Source organism: Engystomops pustulosus, chromosome 2 (assembly GCF_040894005.1).
Source record: "Engystomops pustulosus chromosome 2, aEngPut4.maternal, whole genome shotgun sequence".
Classification (NCBI taxonomy): Eukaryota; Metazoa; Chordata; class Amphibia; order Anura; family Leptodactylidae; genus Engystomops; species Engystomops pustulosus.
This window is the reverse complement of record NC_092412.1, coordinates 213,379,528-213,398,411: the sequence shown is the minus strand read 5'-3', so window position 1 is coordinate 213,398,411 and position 18,884 is coordinate 213,379,528. Positions and strand designations below refer to the sequence as shown.

General features: G+C 42.1%; 1 protein-coding gene across 2 annotated transcripts in view; it reads right to left on the bottom strand.

Moving 5' to 3' along the window:
• STX1A (syntaxin 1A) overlaps nt 1-9,133 on the bottom strand; it is a 90,628-nt gene extending 81,495 nt beyond the window's left edge. The window contains exon 1 of one of the 2 annotated variants that reach the window (XM_072138065.1): nt 8,758-9,133. In XM_072138065.1, coding sequence (XP_071994166.1) covers nt 8,758-8,787 — 30 coding nt within the window. In that variant the 5' untranslated portion in view covers nt 8,788-9,133. The remainder of the gene's footprint in view (nt 1-8,757) is intronic. The other variant, XM_072138064.1, reaches the window with a different exon arrangement.
• Nucleotides 9,134-18,884: the final 9,751 nt, after the last annotated feature.

Genomic DNA, 18,884 nt, shown 5'->3' with positions numbered 1-18,884 from the left:
TAATTATTAGATCTTATTGTTGATACAGCCTACATTAGGATTTTATTAAATAGAGGATGAGGTCTCAAGATCACCACTTCTGGTAGGTCCATTATACCCCAGTATAACACTGCACCCAAGATATCTAGAACAGGAGAGACCGCACTCTCTTTTTGGATGTGGGATTCTCAATCCAATCTGTATCCAATCAAAGAACATGGCGCACACATTCTGTATTCTTTTTTCTTTCTTTTTATTTTTCAGTGAGTATTTCACATGATATAGCCTTTACCATAAATCAACAATAAAGTGCAAGTTTTAAGTAACAGATCAAAAATTACGACGTTTCGGTCATCCCCACCTTTGTAGATCTGGCTGTAGGTTGTATGGCAAGGGGTCTAGGTCAGGCTGTGAACCCAAGTCATACTAAATAGTTGCCCCCCAAAGTAATCGGCTCAGCTCCTCCAGCTCTATAGAAAGTGTGAGCCATAAGAGCAGGGCTATAAACATTACAGTGTAGTTGGGTGCCTAACGCAGATTTTGCATGGAGGTCAGCAGGAATAAGTTACTTCTCTGTGTGCAAATTTTTTTTTTCCACATTTGGCTCTTTCTATCCCTTGTTACCTAAATAAATGCAATCCCTCGAAGATCTCTGAATCAATAAATACATGCTGATGAGTCACAGCAAATTGCATGTAAAACTACGCAAATTGTTTCCCTCTAGTAATTAGGTCTCTTACTAAGCAAGAAGCATTAATGGCTGAAAAAGTGTATCCCGCCATTATTGACATAATGGAAAAGACAGGAAACTGTGCGAGATTATAGCACAGGGGCCATTACCATATCACTCTGTCATGTCCGCAGCCTGCGTCAGAGGGGAAGCTCTCCCGGAGCTACGCAATGAAGTGTTCTTCCTGGGAAGATATTCTCTGGATTTCAATCAACAGGTAAAGAGCACTGAGCAGATACACAGCAGGTAACTGCATACGAGAATGAGCTGGTGAATGGTCAGAAGAGTCATTCCGAAGCCATCGACATGAAAGTGTATATGTATCACTAAGCCTAGAAATCACTGCCTATTGAAACACACTGAAAACTGCAAAAACTAAAGATTCAGGTTTTGTAGTAAATTGCAAATGACCTGTGACAATTGCAATCCACAGAATGAAATAAAAGGTCACATCCCATAGAAATCATGTGTTATTATTACCGTATACATTTTAGAATGGCGCCACAGAAACAGGTTTTCATCTAGAAAAATGTACATGTATATTTACATATTCATTTCCCAAATTCTGTAAAGGTAGTGTCCTCAAGGAGACATATTACACCACATATGTGGCTGTCTGCTGTAGCCCGCCTAATTAGCATATTGGATGCTTAAAGGGCATCTACTACCAGGATGCAGGACTGTAAAGCAAGCCCACTGACATACTGGTGTGTGCCCCCTGTGGCAGAATCTGCCCTTCTTTTCGATTCTTGAGCCCGTGTTCTAACAAAAATAGGCTTTTAAAATTATGCAAATGAGACTAAGGGACTTCAGGTTCCATAGGTGTTAACAGAGTATGGAGCCCCTCAGGCTCATTTGCATATTTTTTAAATTATTTCTTAAAAACAAGGACATAAGAAGCATTAAAGAAGAACAGATGCTGTCTGAGGGTGCACACACCAATATGTCAGTATGCTTGGTTTACAATCCTTCATCCTGGTGGTAGATTTCCTTTAAACTAACAGTACTGATTGATTGGGATTGGGATTGGTGAGGACTAAAGAAAATATTCCTACCATGCTGAGTTGGAGTAGAAGAAATGTTTAATTACATAAAGATGAAAATAGATTTTTCTTGAAAAGGACCATCAGATCATTGGAAACCTTGAAATGTCTAGAAAGCATATAGAGTAATCTAAACAGCGCTGACAGTTCTGTTACCCAGTGACCTGTCATACCTGTCAGTGAAGAACAATTTCCGTATATATCTTTATGTAAAGAAGCATCTCACAGAAAAGGGATGTCAATCATTCAGCAAGGGGACAAGGTGGTGTGGACAATGGGGCACCGTATATACCAGCCATGTATCATCGTAATGCTGGCATTTCAGTCTTGCAGAAACATATGGCAAAAACAGCAAAAGTCCATAAATCTATCTTGTTTATTGCCAGTAATAAAAGTCTGCTGATTGGAGTATAGCGGAGGCAGATGCATTTCTAGGGGATAATTTGGGTCTCTTGTGGAAAGAGTAAATATTTTCTCTCAATGTTCTTTTTCAGTAAAATTATACTCTATGGCACAAAGCTAAAAAAAAAAAAAGTCCTGGAATCAGTCCAAAACTATGACAGTGTATTCTTCATAGAGCAATGGCCTCCCCAGCCGCAGAGGATCAATTCAATAGAGCATCTGGTGGAACAGTAGATGTTTATCACTAGCTAATCGGTGTCACCTATACAATAATGGAAGGCAAAGTTAACCTGTTCATACCTCAGGTTGGACAACCAACATCTTGTTGTAGAGAGATTACTTTTATAATCTTGGCATACTCAGAATTTTTTCCTTTAAGATATAGAAAGCATTAGTACTCTTCACGTTATCAATTGAGCAGATGAGCTGTAGTGAAGATATGATATTTCCATATTTTACAATAGTATGGTTGGACTGGATATCAGTAGCCATTCACTTTCACCAGTAGAAAGGGCCACAGACCAAATTGCTACTGGCACCACGTCCCTGTGTTTACATGGTGCCATGCAGCTGCTTGGTGCAGGGGCATTGTGTTGACCACTCACTGATAGTCTCCTAATGGTCTACCGTGAGGATAGGACATTAATGAAACAACCGCCGTAATGATAAGGAGGGATTTTATTTATTTTCCTTTCCTCTTAGGAAACTTTCTTCAAATAACAGAGCCCCCCTTTCTTTAAAGATTGGCCGCAGTTTTTATGGCTAAATCAGCTACTTAAAGGGAATCTATCAAAGGTTTTGACCATTCAAAACTTCAGGCAGCATTAGAAAGCAGCCCTGGAGATTTGTGTAAATTTCTAGTAGTGATAGGACAGTGAAAGGAGAATGTATAATCCAGCTCTGCAGCTCTTGCAAGGGCTCTGGACGGGTCTTTCAAACTGAAAAGCTTTCTACTTCCTGCCCCTCCCCTCTGCTAAGTGTAGGAACTGTATTGGTATTTTGGTTGGATACTTATCGCAGTCACTCAAAGCAGATGGGAGGAGCTGCATACACCAGAAAGATCTTCAGGCTGAAAGTCCTGCCCACAGTACTTGCAGGAGCTGCAAACCTGGATTAATACTCACTTTTCATAGTCCTGCTGCTACTTATTACAAATACAAAAAGTACAAATGCAGTGTTCTCTAGAGCCTTTGATCAAAACTGATGATGGATTTAGATACATGTCCCAGTTCAACCCGTTAGAAAGAACATCGTTTCTGTGGGAAACATTTTTCAAAGGGTTTTCTTGACTTTTCTTGCATCAAAAAGTGGCAAAAAAATTGCACAAGGGTTTCTTTGTGATTTTTTTTTGTACCAAAAAAGGGCCTTTCCTGCAACTCAAAAATAGTGGCGTTTTTTTAAAATAATTGCAAAAAATGTTGCAAGGTCACTCCGGTACCCCCACAGTTGTTTTACTCATCTTGTGATTATATAAAAAATACTAGACACTACAAAGAGATTTATTAAAGGACCAAAGCCCCTTTAAGAAATCTGACAGTGTAGCCGCAACGGCACTACCCCAAGGAGCCTGCCTAATGATAAATAACTTTTTGTGTTAAAATTGTTTAAAAAAAATAACAACTAATAAAAAAGTTATCACAGCCAATTCATCCAACATTTATCTTTCCTACTCTTCACCTATTTTATCCCTCCCGCCAACTTGTCAAACATGGCTTTTATCTTCCACAGCTGTGTGCAACGTGCATAATTTACACCTGTCGTAACCCAAATGTAAGCTAGGCAGTCTCTGCTCCCACCGAGTTAATAACTTTTGATGTATCCTCAGATTCTTCCCTTTAAAGTCATTAATAATATATGGAGACTAATTTATGTTCGCATTGTGCTTCCAGAATCAGTTGACACTTAAAGGGGCTTTACACTTTCTGACTGACATTGTGTATAATGAGGTTTCATTCTGAATTTTACAATCCTATGATGATATCCTTATGTTACGATGCATTTAAAGTGTTTTTTGGGCATCACAAATTTTTATTTTGAACCCAATGGCTCTTGTTCTTTGGTGCTTTCACTCCCAATAGATAGGTTATGATGAAGTTGTGTGACCACCGAGACCAAGGATTTACCGATCAGTGGTCACACACACTTTCAGCATTTGATGTTTGTTAAAAAGTAGAACATGTCCTAGTCTGAACTGTTTTTCATGAATGACTCAGACTATAGTTTGGGAGGATGAGGATCTGTCAAAGAGGAATAAGTCAGACTGGTGCAAATCAGCTGTGAAAAAAACACTTTAAAGGGTCTATCAGTCACCATGGGTAGTATAAAAACTATTTTCTCGATGTAACAGAAGCCTCGAAGGAAGCGAAAAGAGGATCCCTCATATCCTACAGGTAACGAGGGTGCGTCTACCACAGAGAAAATGGTGATAGACGTCCTTTAAATGAAAACTACCATAAGCATGACAAAGCAGATCCAGGCACTGTGACTGTGGTAATCTTCTTATATATGGTTTCCTTCTAAAATCCATTTGTAACATTTTTGCTAATGAGTCTGATGGAATCTGAGGGCATCACCAGAGCCCTTACATGTTGTAGCTTCACAGGCTGTTAAGCTCTGCAGGAGCACTTCCCCCTTCCAACTGTGTGAGTTTTCCCTCAGTGCTGAGACAATGTAACAGTCTGTGAAGCTACAGCAAGTAGGAGCTCTGGTAAAGGCCACTAGAGCACTTCTCACGCATTAGCACAATTTTACAAGTTGATTTTAGAAGTAAGGCAGCCATGATTGGTGGTAGATTTCCTTTATGTCATGCCTTCCTTAGTACAGGCAATCCCCTACTTAAGGACACCCGACATACAGACGACCCCCTGTAACCTCTGGTGAAGCTCTCTGAATGCTTTACTATACTCCCAGATTGCAATAATTAGCTGTAAGGTGTCTGTAATGAAGCTTTATTGATCATCCTTGGTCCCATTACAGCAAAAGATTATGAAACTCCAATTGTCAAATAATTTGTCTAGAACTACAATTATAAAATATACAGTTTCCACTTACATACAAATTCAACTTAAGAACAAACCTATGGACCCTATCTAGTACATAACCCGGGGTGTGCCTGTAATTCTGGAATGGGAACGGGATTGGAGTTCATTGAGAATTTTTGCTATGACACACTTTCAATGTACACTGTCCAAAACTTAGTCAATTATTGAAGATATATTGAGAAAAAAAGAATAACATAAAGAATATAAAGCAAATTATCAACCATGTACGTATCCAATATCCCAGCAACTGCTTATCGCAAGCGCACGCGAATATTAATTAAAATCTCTTGCTCCGACCGTTACATGACAACACATTATTAACAAAACCCAATGGTACAATACGAGATAACAAATAAGTCTGCGTAAATCTCTGTACAGTCACTTAAACAGTGTCAGCTATATTACATGTACTGGAGCGCAGAGCATTTCTGAAGAATATGCTGGGCAGGCAAGTCTTCTCGCCGTAATTAGTGGATGGAGAGCGTGGGAGGCCCGCTACTGGATATTGTCTTATTAGAAAGGTAGACCTATTTATAGTTATAAGCAATACATTAGTTGAGGGAGGGCCTCTGTGGTCAGATATAGTAAAGCCGAGTTTGTCATGTGTCATAATCTATATACCTATTAGGGATCTTATGTAGGACTAAACAGTGATGTGCAAAATTACTGTATGTATATGACAGATAGACTCTTGAACTCTCTCCCTAATACATCCTCAGTTTATCTATATGTGAGAATAGTCAGTGTTCCTGTCTCAACCTATGCATTCAGAAAGCCAATGGGCGATGGTCTGGCCGCTACTGGCAGTTCAAAAATCTTACACATAAGAATAAATCATGACGTCTGTAGAGAATGTGAACTTGAAGATGATCTAAATCCAAGGACTGTTAACACAACGCACAGAGCAAAGACACACTGGCCCTTTATTAAAGTGTTTGCCCCAATTTTCTGTCTGACTTTGCACTGAAAAAAGCGCTAACATCTTGTATATGTAGTTATGCGCCAGTTTTGTGTCGTGGCTACACTGTGTAGCCGACAAGACGGAAAAAATGTCACCTAAAGGGGCTGTTACTGCTTAGGCGGAGTTTGCACCACAATTCTGAAGCATGAACAAAGTGCACCAAAAAAATGGTGCCCACTTCCCGAGCAGTGCACGGGGCACCAGATTTATGAAGACCGTGCATTTGTTTTGATGAATCTGGCGAACTCTGCACACTTCATAGGAAAACTGCACAGAGTACAGACTGCATTGGTTTTTATAAATATGGGCAACCGGGGTAGTAGGGTTGTAACCTAATAACAGCTTTATAGGATCTAGTACATGTAAGGAGCTGGTAGGGGTGTTACTTGAGGGAACAGTTGCAACCGGGCCCAAGAGGCTTAGGGGGCCCATAAGGCGAGAAGACTAGAACTATAAACCATACATTATATTCAGGTCCGGGCACACACTTTACATTGGTACCCATCATCTCCGAGTTATGCGCGGGGGGCTGGTCTATTTATTTCATGGCTCACAGTGAATTATAGGAAATCATGGGGTTATCTATGACTCGAAGAAGTGTAAGAGTTACATAACACATTCAGCACTGCTACATCTATTTGTAACAAGTAGTAGACTGTTTTTGAAAACCTAATATGGATCCCTTTTACGATGCAAGGGCTCTGCATTAATGTGCTGGCTAAGCTTCCACATGCAGGGTAGATGCAAGGCTCCTCCGTCAAAGAAATGGATAATCTTAGGGAACAATGTATGCGCTGCTCACAGAGCATATCCGCTCTAATGTGACAGGAATCCAGCATTTACACTGCCTGCAGTACACAGGCGTGACTAGCATGTAAGAACCAGGTCCCCGCACTGCTAATAGCATGTCAGCCGCCCATATAAAACAGATCTCATCATGATCTAGTGTAGAGCTAATGGAACACTCATATAGCCAGCACTAAACTTTTATTCAAGTATAAGATGGAATATATGGCAGACAATGTATTTACTGTCACCTAGTCTCTGCTGTGTGATCACAGATACATGCACACACTGGGCAGGGAGGGGGATGCACATCACAGATGGTATTGCTGGGGGATTGTAAATCTGTAGAAGTGATGTGTGCACAAGGACGCATTACAGAATTACCAGTCTACTTGGCATTAGCTGGCACTTTGGGATCTCATTTGTTTTCATCTACACCAGTTATTATCAAAACCTAAAATTAACATTGGGGAGTAACCTCATTTCAGTTGGGAGTGGGGCTGTATATATGATGGTTTACTTTTACCATTGAAAAATAAATCCATGAAAAAAACTAAAACATCAGATTTGAAAAAACGTATTGAAACGAAACGTTAGGGTGAAATTTTAGACATATAGGGATATGGTGTAATAAGAAGCTGATGAATATTCGGTTTGACATGTTGAATATATTTCCAGATGTGACTTGAAGAGATTTGGGGGTTATGCAGAAGAAAGATAAAGAAGGCATAACTAGAATTGGGTGGAGAACGCTGCATTTCATTACAAAGTATTGCTGCAGACTTGAGCGTCTTAACGTAATGGGGAACATTGTTTAATATTGTAGTTGCCAAATTAGGTTTTTTCCAACCTGTGGCTCCCTGGTGGTTATGGAATTGCAACCCTCAACATGCACTAACAGTCTAGGGCATGCTGGGAAATGTAGTTCAGCAACAGCTCAATAGCTACAGGTTGATGAACACTGCTGTAAGATACATGACTACTCTCCGATATGTAACCTAGAACCTGTGCACGACTTCCAAACAGCAATTGAACGCTAGTTATAAGCAACAGGCATCTGTTACACTATAATTATATGTTATGGCGTGCGGCAAGCAGGAGTGGATCTGACAAGGGAGGCAACTGCACTGACAGCAATGTACACAATGTATCAGAGCCCTACTTCTTCCCATCAGGAGCTCTATATAGAAGGTACATTTATAAGGTGATACTATATATGAGGCTGATGATCTGGAATGCATTCTGTTAATAAGCCAGCAGTGTGTTAACCATTTCAGAGCCACATGCCCCCCAGCAAATCGCATCAGATGGCAACCAATCTGACCAAAGAAGTAATGTCATTTATAGATGACGGAAGAAAAATGGTTTACAAATATTATACAGATATAGATACAAAGTTACAATGTAGATACAAAGACAAGCGTGAAAAAGTAGTCAACACCAATGGTTGTCCTACTAGATATTAGACATAGATGCATGCACATAGAGTATATGTATATATAGCGGCAGGTAAGATATTTGATGACTCAATTATGTGACAGCTTTAAGACAAATGGACGCCCAACCAAGTAATGTCCATAAATAACCACTCATCTCATCTCATTTTGATGAATTAGGAGAAAAAGAGACAACACGGGAGCTTTGTCCTGTGTGTTTTCATGGGAGGCTCACCTAATAAGCACGAGCAGCTGGGGAGAAGATCAAATATTTATCATCTGCCATAAAAAATAGACAAACAACTTGTAGTCGGGAGATGATAGCATGTTCTATGGGCACGACAACATATCTGATGTGCAACAAGTCCAGAATACTCACAGCACGCAGCTCCCGGGTGCGATCCTTCATCCTCACCCCTCAAAGGGCCACTGGGCGATCTGGTCGGAGACAATGAGGGACAGATCTCTGCACAACCTTTCACTAGGAGCGGTAACTGTCTTATCGGTCACACTGTGTGTGCATCCTACAGATATAGGTCACAGTATACAGTCACTGGCTGGTCTGCAGCGATCTGATCGGCTTAGGCAGGCTGCCTGCACATGCTGCGTCCTCTATGGGAGTAGATGGCTACAGATGGTTGGTAGACATGCTGCAATCACAAAGCCGACTCCTAGCAGCAATCACATCCCGTGTGCCGAGCACTGAGCTCTCCTGCGATCACATCCTCCTCTCCCAGCCAGGGGATTGTGGGTAGAGGAGGGGCCTGCTGCTGATACCATCATGTGTGCCCAGGACTGAGGGCACTCCTGCTGATACCACCATCATGTGTGCCCAGCACTGAGGGCACTGCTGCTGATACCATCATGTGTGTCCAGCACTGAGCTGTGGGCACCGATGCTGGGAGCTGTCCCTGGTCCTGACACGCATCATGTGTGCCCAGCACTGAGGGCACTGTTGCTGGGAGCTGGCCCCGGTGCTGAACACCCATCATGTGTGCCTCTGACTGAGCTGTGAGCCCTTGTGCTGGGAGCGAATCCTGGTGCTGATACCATCATGTGTGCCCAGGAATGAGCTGAGGGCACTGTTGCTAGGAGCTGGCCCTGGTGCTGAACACCCCCATGTGTGCCCAGGAATGAGCTGTGGGCACTGGTGCTGGGAGCTGGTCCTGGTGCTGACACCATCATGTGTGCCCAGGACTGAACTGTGAGTACCAGTGCTAGTTGCTGTCCCTGGTGCTGACACTCTCATGTGTGCCCAGCTCTGGGCACCATTGCTGGGAGCTGGTCCTGGTGCTGAACACCATAGTGTGTAATACAGATATAGCAAAAATCACATGAAAGGGTCATAACCACAAGATACACCCTCTGCATTCCAGATCTAGTAACAGTCCAACTTTTGTGACATTTTCAGGATGCATACAATGCCCAGAAAGCAAAAACAAGTTGCAACTAATCCAACTCATAGGGTTAAACGCATTGGCTCATTTTACCTTTTCTACAGCACATAGGAAAGAACTGCGCAATTTGGTCCTTGTGTGGGACTTGTTTTGCAGCTAACATGCTACTAAAGGATGTGAGAAAGTTACATAACCACAGAAAGAAATACCATTGAATTCAAATGTCTTTTTTTTATTAAGTATCAAAGAAACAGGTTGATAGAACAGGGTTATCGATCCCCGAGGAAGTGTTGCTATGACCAGGAGATCAAGGTTGTGTTACATAGGAGGGGGTGGCAGGATAAGTCTGGATAACAATGATTCACATAATTCTCCCGGACTCTGTCTATGACCACATTGTCACTGAGCCCCTTGCTGCAGGTGGCTTCTTCTGTTTTTGCGTTTCCATATTTTGCTCCACTCCTTTCAAAAGTCAGAACTTTTTTTATTTTACTGTGTACATAGGTGTATGGCATATTCCATACAATGTACTGGGATGATGAAAAAAAAACCAAAATTTCTAAAATTGATGAATACACACCTTTGCTCCATTTTTTCATAGGCTCTGTTTTTACGGCTTTCCCTGCACGCTCCAAATGACACACCTTTATTTTCCCAGAATCCCCCTAGTGGAGCATCCATGGCTATAAGACTCCACACGCCTACATGGTGGCCTTCATTGGCAGTCTCCGTAAGGAGAACTCTTACTTCCACATCCTCTTTATTCTTTGAGTTGAGTTGATTCTATGATCATGGAGATACCAGATTTATGAAGGTTCTATAATGTTATGAACAATTTAATAGACTTCTTCTGCCACTCATTAACTTAAAAAGACAGAAGAAGATGTCTCCATCTGCTGTGTAGTGGCCATTCTAAGCTATTGCATATTCAGCTCCCATTGTACATGTGGGAAAACCTAAGATTGGCTCCATTATGTGGGCAATCTTGTTTACTGTCACTGTCATGTGGCACTGTTGCTGCATGGCACTATGAGGGGACAAAGTAGACACCTGTCACTATGAGTGGGTGCAGTCGCTGGCCCTAATGGTGGCCTTTAGTTCAATTCTTTTTTAATCTAAGCATTGATTTACTGCACCACTTTAGTCTGTATATTTCTGTCTGTTAAAGGGGTGTTCCCATTTCGACAAATTAATCTTGTTGTTTGTATGATAAAAAATTATTACATTTTCCAATATACGTTCTGTATCATTTCCTCACAGTTTTCTAGATCTCTGCTTGCTGTCATTCTAAAGAAAGCTTCTATTTTTACTTCCAGCGGGCAGAAATCTGACCATGGTCACACAGGTGCACGGATCGTTAGTGTCATAGAGAGTAATCAGAACTGTGTGTCGTTAGAAGCTTTCATTAGAATGACAGCAAGCAGAGATCTAGAAAACTGTGAGGAATTGATACAGAAAGTATATTGGAAAAATTTAAAACTTTAAGTAATTCAAACAATAAAACTTATATGCTGAAATGGGAATTCACCTTTACGTGCCTATTGTGATCCCTATTATAAAGAATATTCACCTCCTGCATATAATGAAAAACAACAGAATTCAAAATAACTAAATGTAGCCAGAAGATATAAACCTGTTATGAGAACTTTATTATCTGCGAGTTTATGAATTGCTTATAGTACTATACATTACTATTATGTTATGTTTGACCTTACTCGTTACCTTGTGTCTAGTGAATGGAAGGACAGATGTCTTCCTCCCTTTTCTGAGTGGGAGGGGGGTTTAAGTAAAGTACATACAACATCACGGAGATCAAGTGTAATTATGTTTAGTCTTCCCGCTGTCACTCTTTATGGTGTTTACACCTCAGTGATGGACGTTATTAGTTACAATGTTCCAAGCAATTTAGTCAGTAAATATTTTATGAGCTGTTGTGCTGTGGAAATTTAGTCAGTGTAATCTGTCGGAATAACATGTGTTGCTGTTTGTACATAGAGGTTAACCAGCTCTGTATACAGATGGATTTCAGTATATGGAAGCTGACTCAATCCAAGGATCAGTTTTCAATATATAGGAGCATAGGGTTTAATAGTGGAAATCTTCTTCAACACTATGTCGCCAGTTTTATAATGAAGTAAAGATCTGTGAAGAATTCCTCCAGAGAAAGTTGAGCCTGTTCTTCTATTTGACAATTGACTCAATGGAAATTTTAGCAGCCATTCTTTATAGTATAGATATGAAATTGGATTGGTCTCGTTTATGTATCTAGATTATGTATCATGTGAAATGACATAATATTTAAATTAGGTTTGTTGAAATAATTTAGATTATTTCAAATTAATTTAATTATTAAAAATGATTTAGAGCAGGGGTCTCAAACTCAATTTACCTGGGGGCCGCTGGAGGTAGATTCTGGGTAAGGCTGGGCCGCATCAAGTTTTCCACACAAAATGCGCTTACAAAATATCATTATTCAGATTCAAATGTCATGGCGTCTCCCAGCGCAAGGAAAGCCCCGAGCGGGGAGACGTGTTTTCTCTATGAACGTGTCCTGTGCACCGAGGGGTCCCAAGCTCCTACCGCACTGAGCCCAGTCAGGGACACTCCATCCCCCCCGGTACTTGCCTCCCCGTGTCCCTCCCATCGAAGAAGATGAAGTCGCCGCTCTGACCTGCACCAAGTGCGTTCAGAGCGGCGACTTCATCTTCTTCAAGTACCGGAGGGAAGGGGATTAACCGGTTACGGGCCCTTTCCTGTTTTTTCATGTCCATTTTTCACTCCCCACCTTCAAAAATCTATAACTTTTTTATTTTTACACGTAAAGAGCTGTGTGAGGGCTTGTTTTCTGCGTAACAAATTGCACTTCATAGTGACGGTATTAAATATTACATGCCATGTACTCGGAAGCGGGAAAAAAATTCCAAATGCAATGAAAATGCATTCGTGCCATTTTCTTGTGGGCTTGGATATTACGTCTTTCACTGAGCGCCCCAAATGACATGTCTACTTTATTCTTTGGGTCGGTACGATTAAGGGGATACCAAATTTGTATAGGTTTTATAATGTTTTCATACATTTACAAAAATTAAAACCTCCTGTACAAAATTTTTTTTTTTTTATTTTGCCAACTTCTGGCGCTAATAACTTTTTTATACTTTGGTGTACGGAGCTGTGGGTGGTGTCATTTTTTGCGAAATTTAATAATATGTTCAATGATATCATTTTTAGGACTGTACGACCTTTTGATCACTTTTTATAGATTTTCTTATATTTTTCAAAATGGCAAAAAAGTGCCATTTTCGACTTTGGGCGCTATTTTCCGTAACGGGGTTAAACGCATTGTAAAAAACGTTATCATATTTTGATAGATCGGGCATTTTCGGACGTGTCGATACCTGATGTGTTTATGATTTTTACTGTTTATTTATATTTATGTCAGTTCTAGGGAAAGGGGGGTGATTTGAAATTTAATGTTTTTTTATTATAATTTTTTTTTTTAACTTTTTTTTATTTTTATTTATACTATTTTTCAGACTGCCTAGGGTACTTTAACCCCAGGTTGTCTGATCGATCCTATCATATACTGCCATACTACAGTATGGCAGTATATGGGGATGTTCCTCCTCATTCATTACAATGTGCTATCAGCACATTGTAATGAAGGGGTTAAAACGAAATAGCCTCGGGTCTTCGGAAGACCCGAGGCTACCATGGAGACGGATCGCTGCCCCCGGGGGATCGGCGATCCCAGGTAAGATGGCGGCGCCCATGCGCCGCTCTCTTTTTGAGGCTGCCGGCAGCATTGCCGGCAGCCATCGCTGTGAAAGCACCCGCGATCGGTGCTGGCACCGATCGCGGGTGTTACCGGTAAGCCTTTGCTGCAATATGCAGCAAAGACTTACCGGCTATAGAGAGGGCTCAGCCCGTGAGCCCTCTCCATGCAGCGCGACCCGACAGCCGCCGTGAATACACGGCGGGCGGTGCTTTTCCAGGTGGGGGCCGCAAAATGTTGTCCCACGGGCCACAGTTGGCCCGCGGGCCGCGAGTTTGAGACCCCTGATTTAGAGTATTTTTAGGTGACTATCCACAAAGTCAGCTTTTCTGTATAGCTTGGGACATGATCTAAAGAAGGTGAGATTTAAATGGGATTAGTTATCAGCTAACTTATGTGGGACTTTGCCTAAACATCTTACCCATACCTTATTTTATCCAGCAAAACTTCACTTTATACTGACTTATATCCATGCAAAACTTCACTTTATAAATAGGCAGATTAGGAGGAAGTGCTTTGGTTAAGCACCTCAAAGGGCAAGCGTAAGAGAAGGCGCTGGCTGTTGGCAGTTTAGCAGGGGACGTTGTTATTGCAGAGGAGCCCTGAGGTGCTCTGCTATTGCCCCACAAGGCACTTCCACTTAATTTGCATATTTCAAAAGTAAACTTTTGTCACAGAAGGAATAGCTGGTAAATAAAAATAAAGGCATGGGATAATCCTACATAACATAACAGTTAATTCAGGTAGGTTATTTGGAATGACAGATTCCCTTAAAGAGAGTTACAGTAAGTGACTGATTGCTGGAGCTCATATTAATAAGACCCCAATTGATTACGAGAATGGGGTTCCCAGACCCATCTCTCTATTCACTTCTATTTTACTGATGGAGATGACCAAGTACAGTGCTCCATCAGTTCCAAGGAAGTGAATCGAGTAATGGTCAACCATATGCACTACTACTCCTTTCACAATGTTGTTCATAGGTATACCCCTTTGTTTTCAATTGTTTTTATTGAAAGTTTTTGTTTTAAAACAACCGATATAGAGTATATAGGTATGGAAAACAATAAGACCCACGCAGAGGCCCCCTTAAAGGGGTTATGCCACAAAACAATTGACTGCAAAAAGCTGTCAAAAATCTATCGGTGCTACAGAGCGCTCAGCCTTCAGAGTCTCCTTCCACCTGCTGTGCTCAAATAGTCCCTGCATTTACTGATCCAATAGAAGTCCAATTGAAATGTGTCATACGCCCCATGTTAAAAGTGCACCAAAAAAAGTTGGTGCAGTCTGTCAAAGTAGTGCAGGGGGCACCAGATTCATGAAGAACGTGCGCTAGAAATCCTGAATCTGGCGCCCCCTGCACACTACACAGGACACTGCACACAGTACACATGTACTATGTATTCTCACAGCATCATGGTCGGTCAGGCTGACATGCATGGATGCATAGATAAATAGGTGACAGCTTCTCACATGTTACTGATCTTTAGCTACTTCCCTGCTAGTCAGGCACAGGACAGCAGTGTAACATGGAGGGACAGTGCATGGAGGAGAGTACAGGAGATGCATCAGGAGAGATCAGAGCTCAGCCTGTTACTTGTGTTATCTCTGCAGCCTCCTGTGTGACCTGACTAATGGTGGAGGGAGGAGAGGGCTGCTATATTGCTATGATCCATGTTAGGGGAGCACTCCTCTGTGCAGCAGATAGTCATGTCTTGCTGCAGTTACCTTGTATCTGCTGCTGGAAGCACCTGTGAAGTTGGTAAGCAGTGGCCATCACAGCACAATCTCTGCCCCTCCTCCTCTCTCACTTCCTATTGGCTGCAGTGTGTCAGGTGATCTCTCAGTGTGGAGAGGAGCTGTGATCCCGTGGAATGATCTGTAGTGCAGAGCTGCTGGCTGACTCCTTGTGCGCAGACTCGGCCAGAACAGCTGTAGCTCAGGACGGGACACAGCTACCACTAGGGGGCACCAGCAACCAGAACAAAAGGAGTTATCTCAGTAAGCCTGCATATTTTATAAGTGTAAATGGTGAAAGTACTTGTCACAATGCATTGGACTCAATTACAGCCATTTGCTATAGTGACACAACCCCTTTAAGATATATATCTCATTAGCCACATTACTTTCGGTATCTTCAAATTAAAACATAAAGTTGAAGACTTTCGATCCAAAATCCATATACTCCAACCTAAAACCGAATGTATATCGGACAAGAGGACAGACAGTAGGGGCTGGAACCAACACGGAGGAAGGGAGGGAGACTATCTTCTGGCCTGGGGGTAAAGCAGAAGAGATACTCACATATATACCATATCACAAAGTTGTGGAGATGTAGGTAACCCGATCTTGTCAGACTTTAGTGAATAACATCTCATAATATAGAATGCAATCTGTCATTAACCATGATCCAGCTCATTTTAGTCTTGACCAACTGTAAAGGAATAATCGCCTTCTTCCATGCAGTGACTATTGCAATTTTCGCAGCTAGGAAGAGGTAAGATATGAATTTGAGTTGAGCGACTAAACTCAACTCATGTGTTCCAGTCCCCCCACATCCCCTGAAGCACCGGGGTGAGGCTGACTGGAACATTGTAGTCAAGCGAGAAGGGATCATATACCATCTAGCAGCCTTTAACTTGGATTCTACCAGTTATATGTAAATGCACTCCACCATGTCTTGCCAGTCACGCTCACTGAGGGATTCCCCAAAGTCTCATTCCCAGGCCACCATATAAGGAAGCTCACCCTGAGGGGTACCTAACATAGAGTAGATCTGAGACAGTTTATGGGTGCCTGTGCACTAGAGGAGATATATCTTCTAAGACGCAGCTTCAAAGAGCGTCTTAGAAGATATATCAGTGGTTACCTTTTTTAAAGACTGAACATAATAGGGCTTATTTACTAAGGGTCCGCAGATCGCACTTTTGCCGGATTTTCAAAATTTTCTGGATTTGTGCTGCTATGAGAGGTATTTAACTGGGGATTCTGTTGCATGCGACCAAACTGTGCCACAGAAGCGCTGGCTTTCATGTGAGAGAAATGGGGAGGCGGGCCGTTGAACGATCCGACTGATTCGGACTTAGCATGAGATTTAACATTCAAATTGTGTTGCATACAATGCACTTACATACACGAGGAAGAAGAAGGTGAACTCTGTCGGACCTGAGCGGGGAAGCGACACATGCAGAAAATCGGGTGCACAATCTTAGTGAATCGCGTCAGAGTTCATTCTCATCGGACAACGTACATCGGGGAACGCGCCAGGGACGGGTAAGTAAGTGTGCCCCAATGTGTAATTTGTGAAAGTCTGAACATTTCTGTATCTGGGAGATTATGAGTAGATTGGAAGTACGACAGTGAACGCACTCCGAGTCTATCTATGAAGTCTGCAATTCTATAGAGGCCTTTATCCAACCACCACTGGAAAGCCGTAAGTTGTAAGCCAGGAGCAAAGTAGGGGTTGGAGATTAGGCCAGCCACTGGGGTATGAGGAGAAGAGAATTTAAATCTATTCTTCAAGTGGTCCCAAAGAGCTGGATTAGAAGAGAGGAGTGGGCATAAGATGGTAGGTCTAATCTTTAGGTTTGATCCAGGGTAGCAGGTCAATTGGACTTGAGGGGCATGCAGTCTGCTCAAACTAGTGCTTGTTTAGATTTCCTATGGCGGGGGAGACAACCTCACTGCGTAATAGTATCTGGTTAGGTGTGGGATCCCCATCCCCCATCGAGGGATGTACATAACTCTTTGAGAGACCCTACATCGGGTATCACCCCAAATAAAGTGGTTAACTGCTAACTGTAGCTGGCATAGAAAGGAGGCAAGTATATATCGTTTGGGAGGGTTCTAAGGAAATACAGAAGCCAAGGAAGTAGGGTCATTTTTAAGGCTGAAACTGTATCCAAGCCATGAGAGCTGCAAGGAGAACCAGAACCGCAGGTCCTCTAATAATTTTTTCTTTAGTGGGGGAAATTGGCCTCAAAAAGTTTTGAGAAGTGGGAAGTCAGCGCTACCCCCAGGTAGGTAATCTGGTCCTCTCTCCAATTGAATTCAAAATTCAACTTAAGCAATTAGCCATGGATGGAGGGACTGTTAGGTTAAGAATCACCCATCTCTTATGGTTAACCGACCGGCAAGAGATAGTGGAGAAACTGTCATGGACCCGATAAAGATTAGGCAGAGTAACGAGGGGAGCTGAAAGCATGAAGAGAATATTGTCGGCAAACAGGAAGCATTTATGGACCCTGTCACTAAAGTTAATACCTCTTATGTTTGGATCCACTCTGACCAGATGGGCTAGCGGTTTCGATTGTGAGGAGAAACAAAATAGGAGAGAGGGATTATCCTTGTCTTCTGCCCCTACTGATAACAATAGTGGCAGACATAAAGCCCCAATGATTAATTTGCGCAGATGGCCTAGGACAGTGGTGGCGAACCTATGGCACGGGTGCCAGAGGTGGCACTCAGAGCCATTTCTGTGGGCACTCAGACCATCACTTCAGGACAGAGTTCACCATATAGGACCAAATCCTGCAGTCCCGGGTAACTTGAGAGATAATGTTTTAAAGCGACATTTCATTGGCTGTTTGAAACTGCGGGAAAAGTGTGAGGCTGTTGACAGAACTGCAATGTCTTTGGAGGTCCTCCTGCTGGACCCACCATTCTCATTCTACAGAGAGACCCTGGAGAGAAGCTACAATGAGAGTCTGCATATAGTCTTTTAACTGTATTGGTGGCCTCAGGGGGTTGATACAATTGAAAATTGAGGAAGAACAGGTAGCAATAAGTTACTCCTTAAAATTCCATGTTGGCACTTCACGGTAAATCAGTGGATTTTAGTTGTAGCTTGGGCACTCTGTCTGTAAAAGGTTCGCCATCACTGGCCTAGGATATAGGCCCCTTAACACTGTCACAAAATGAGGGCCAAAACCCCCCAATATAAAACGGTAATCCCATTGTAGGAAGTCAAATTCTTTATGTTGGTCTATAGAGAGGAGTAGTGCCTGAGAGGGCATAGCATTATCCCATCTAGCTTGGATCAAAGAAATAATGTCAATAACCCTACCAGTCTGGTCAGCCGGCTGTCTGGTAGGAACAAAGCCTACCTGGTCAGAGAGGATGTACTCTTCCAAGAAGAGGTATACACCTTTAAAGCTCTATTGTACTGTAACACTTAAGGGAACCTGTCACCAGGGACCTCATTTTCATTAAAGACAGGTTGCAGAAGCCCATTACAGCTGCATTGCAAATACTGTATGCTTTTCTGCGTTCTCTAAGCATTTTCATTACAATATAATTGTGTGTGATACCTTGTACCTTACCTTATACCCTGACAGA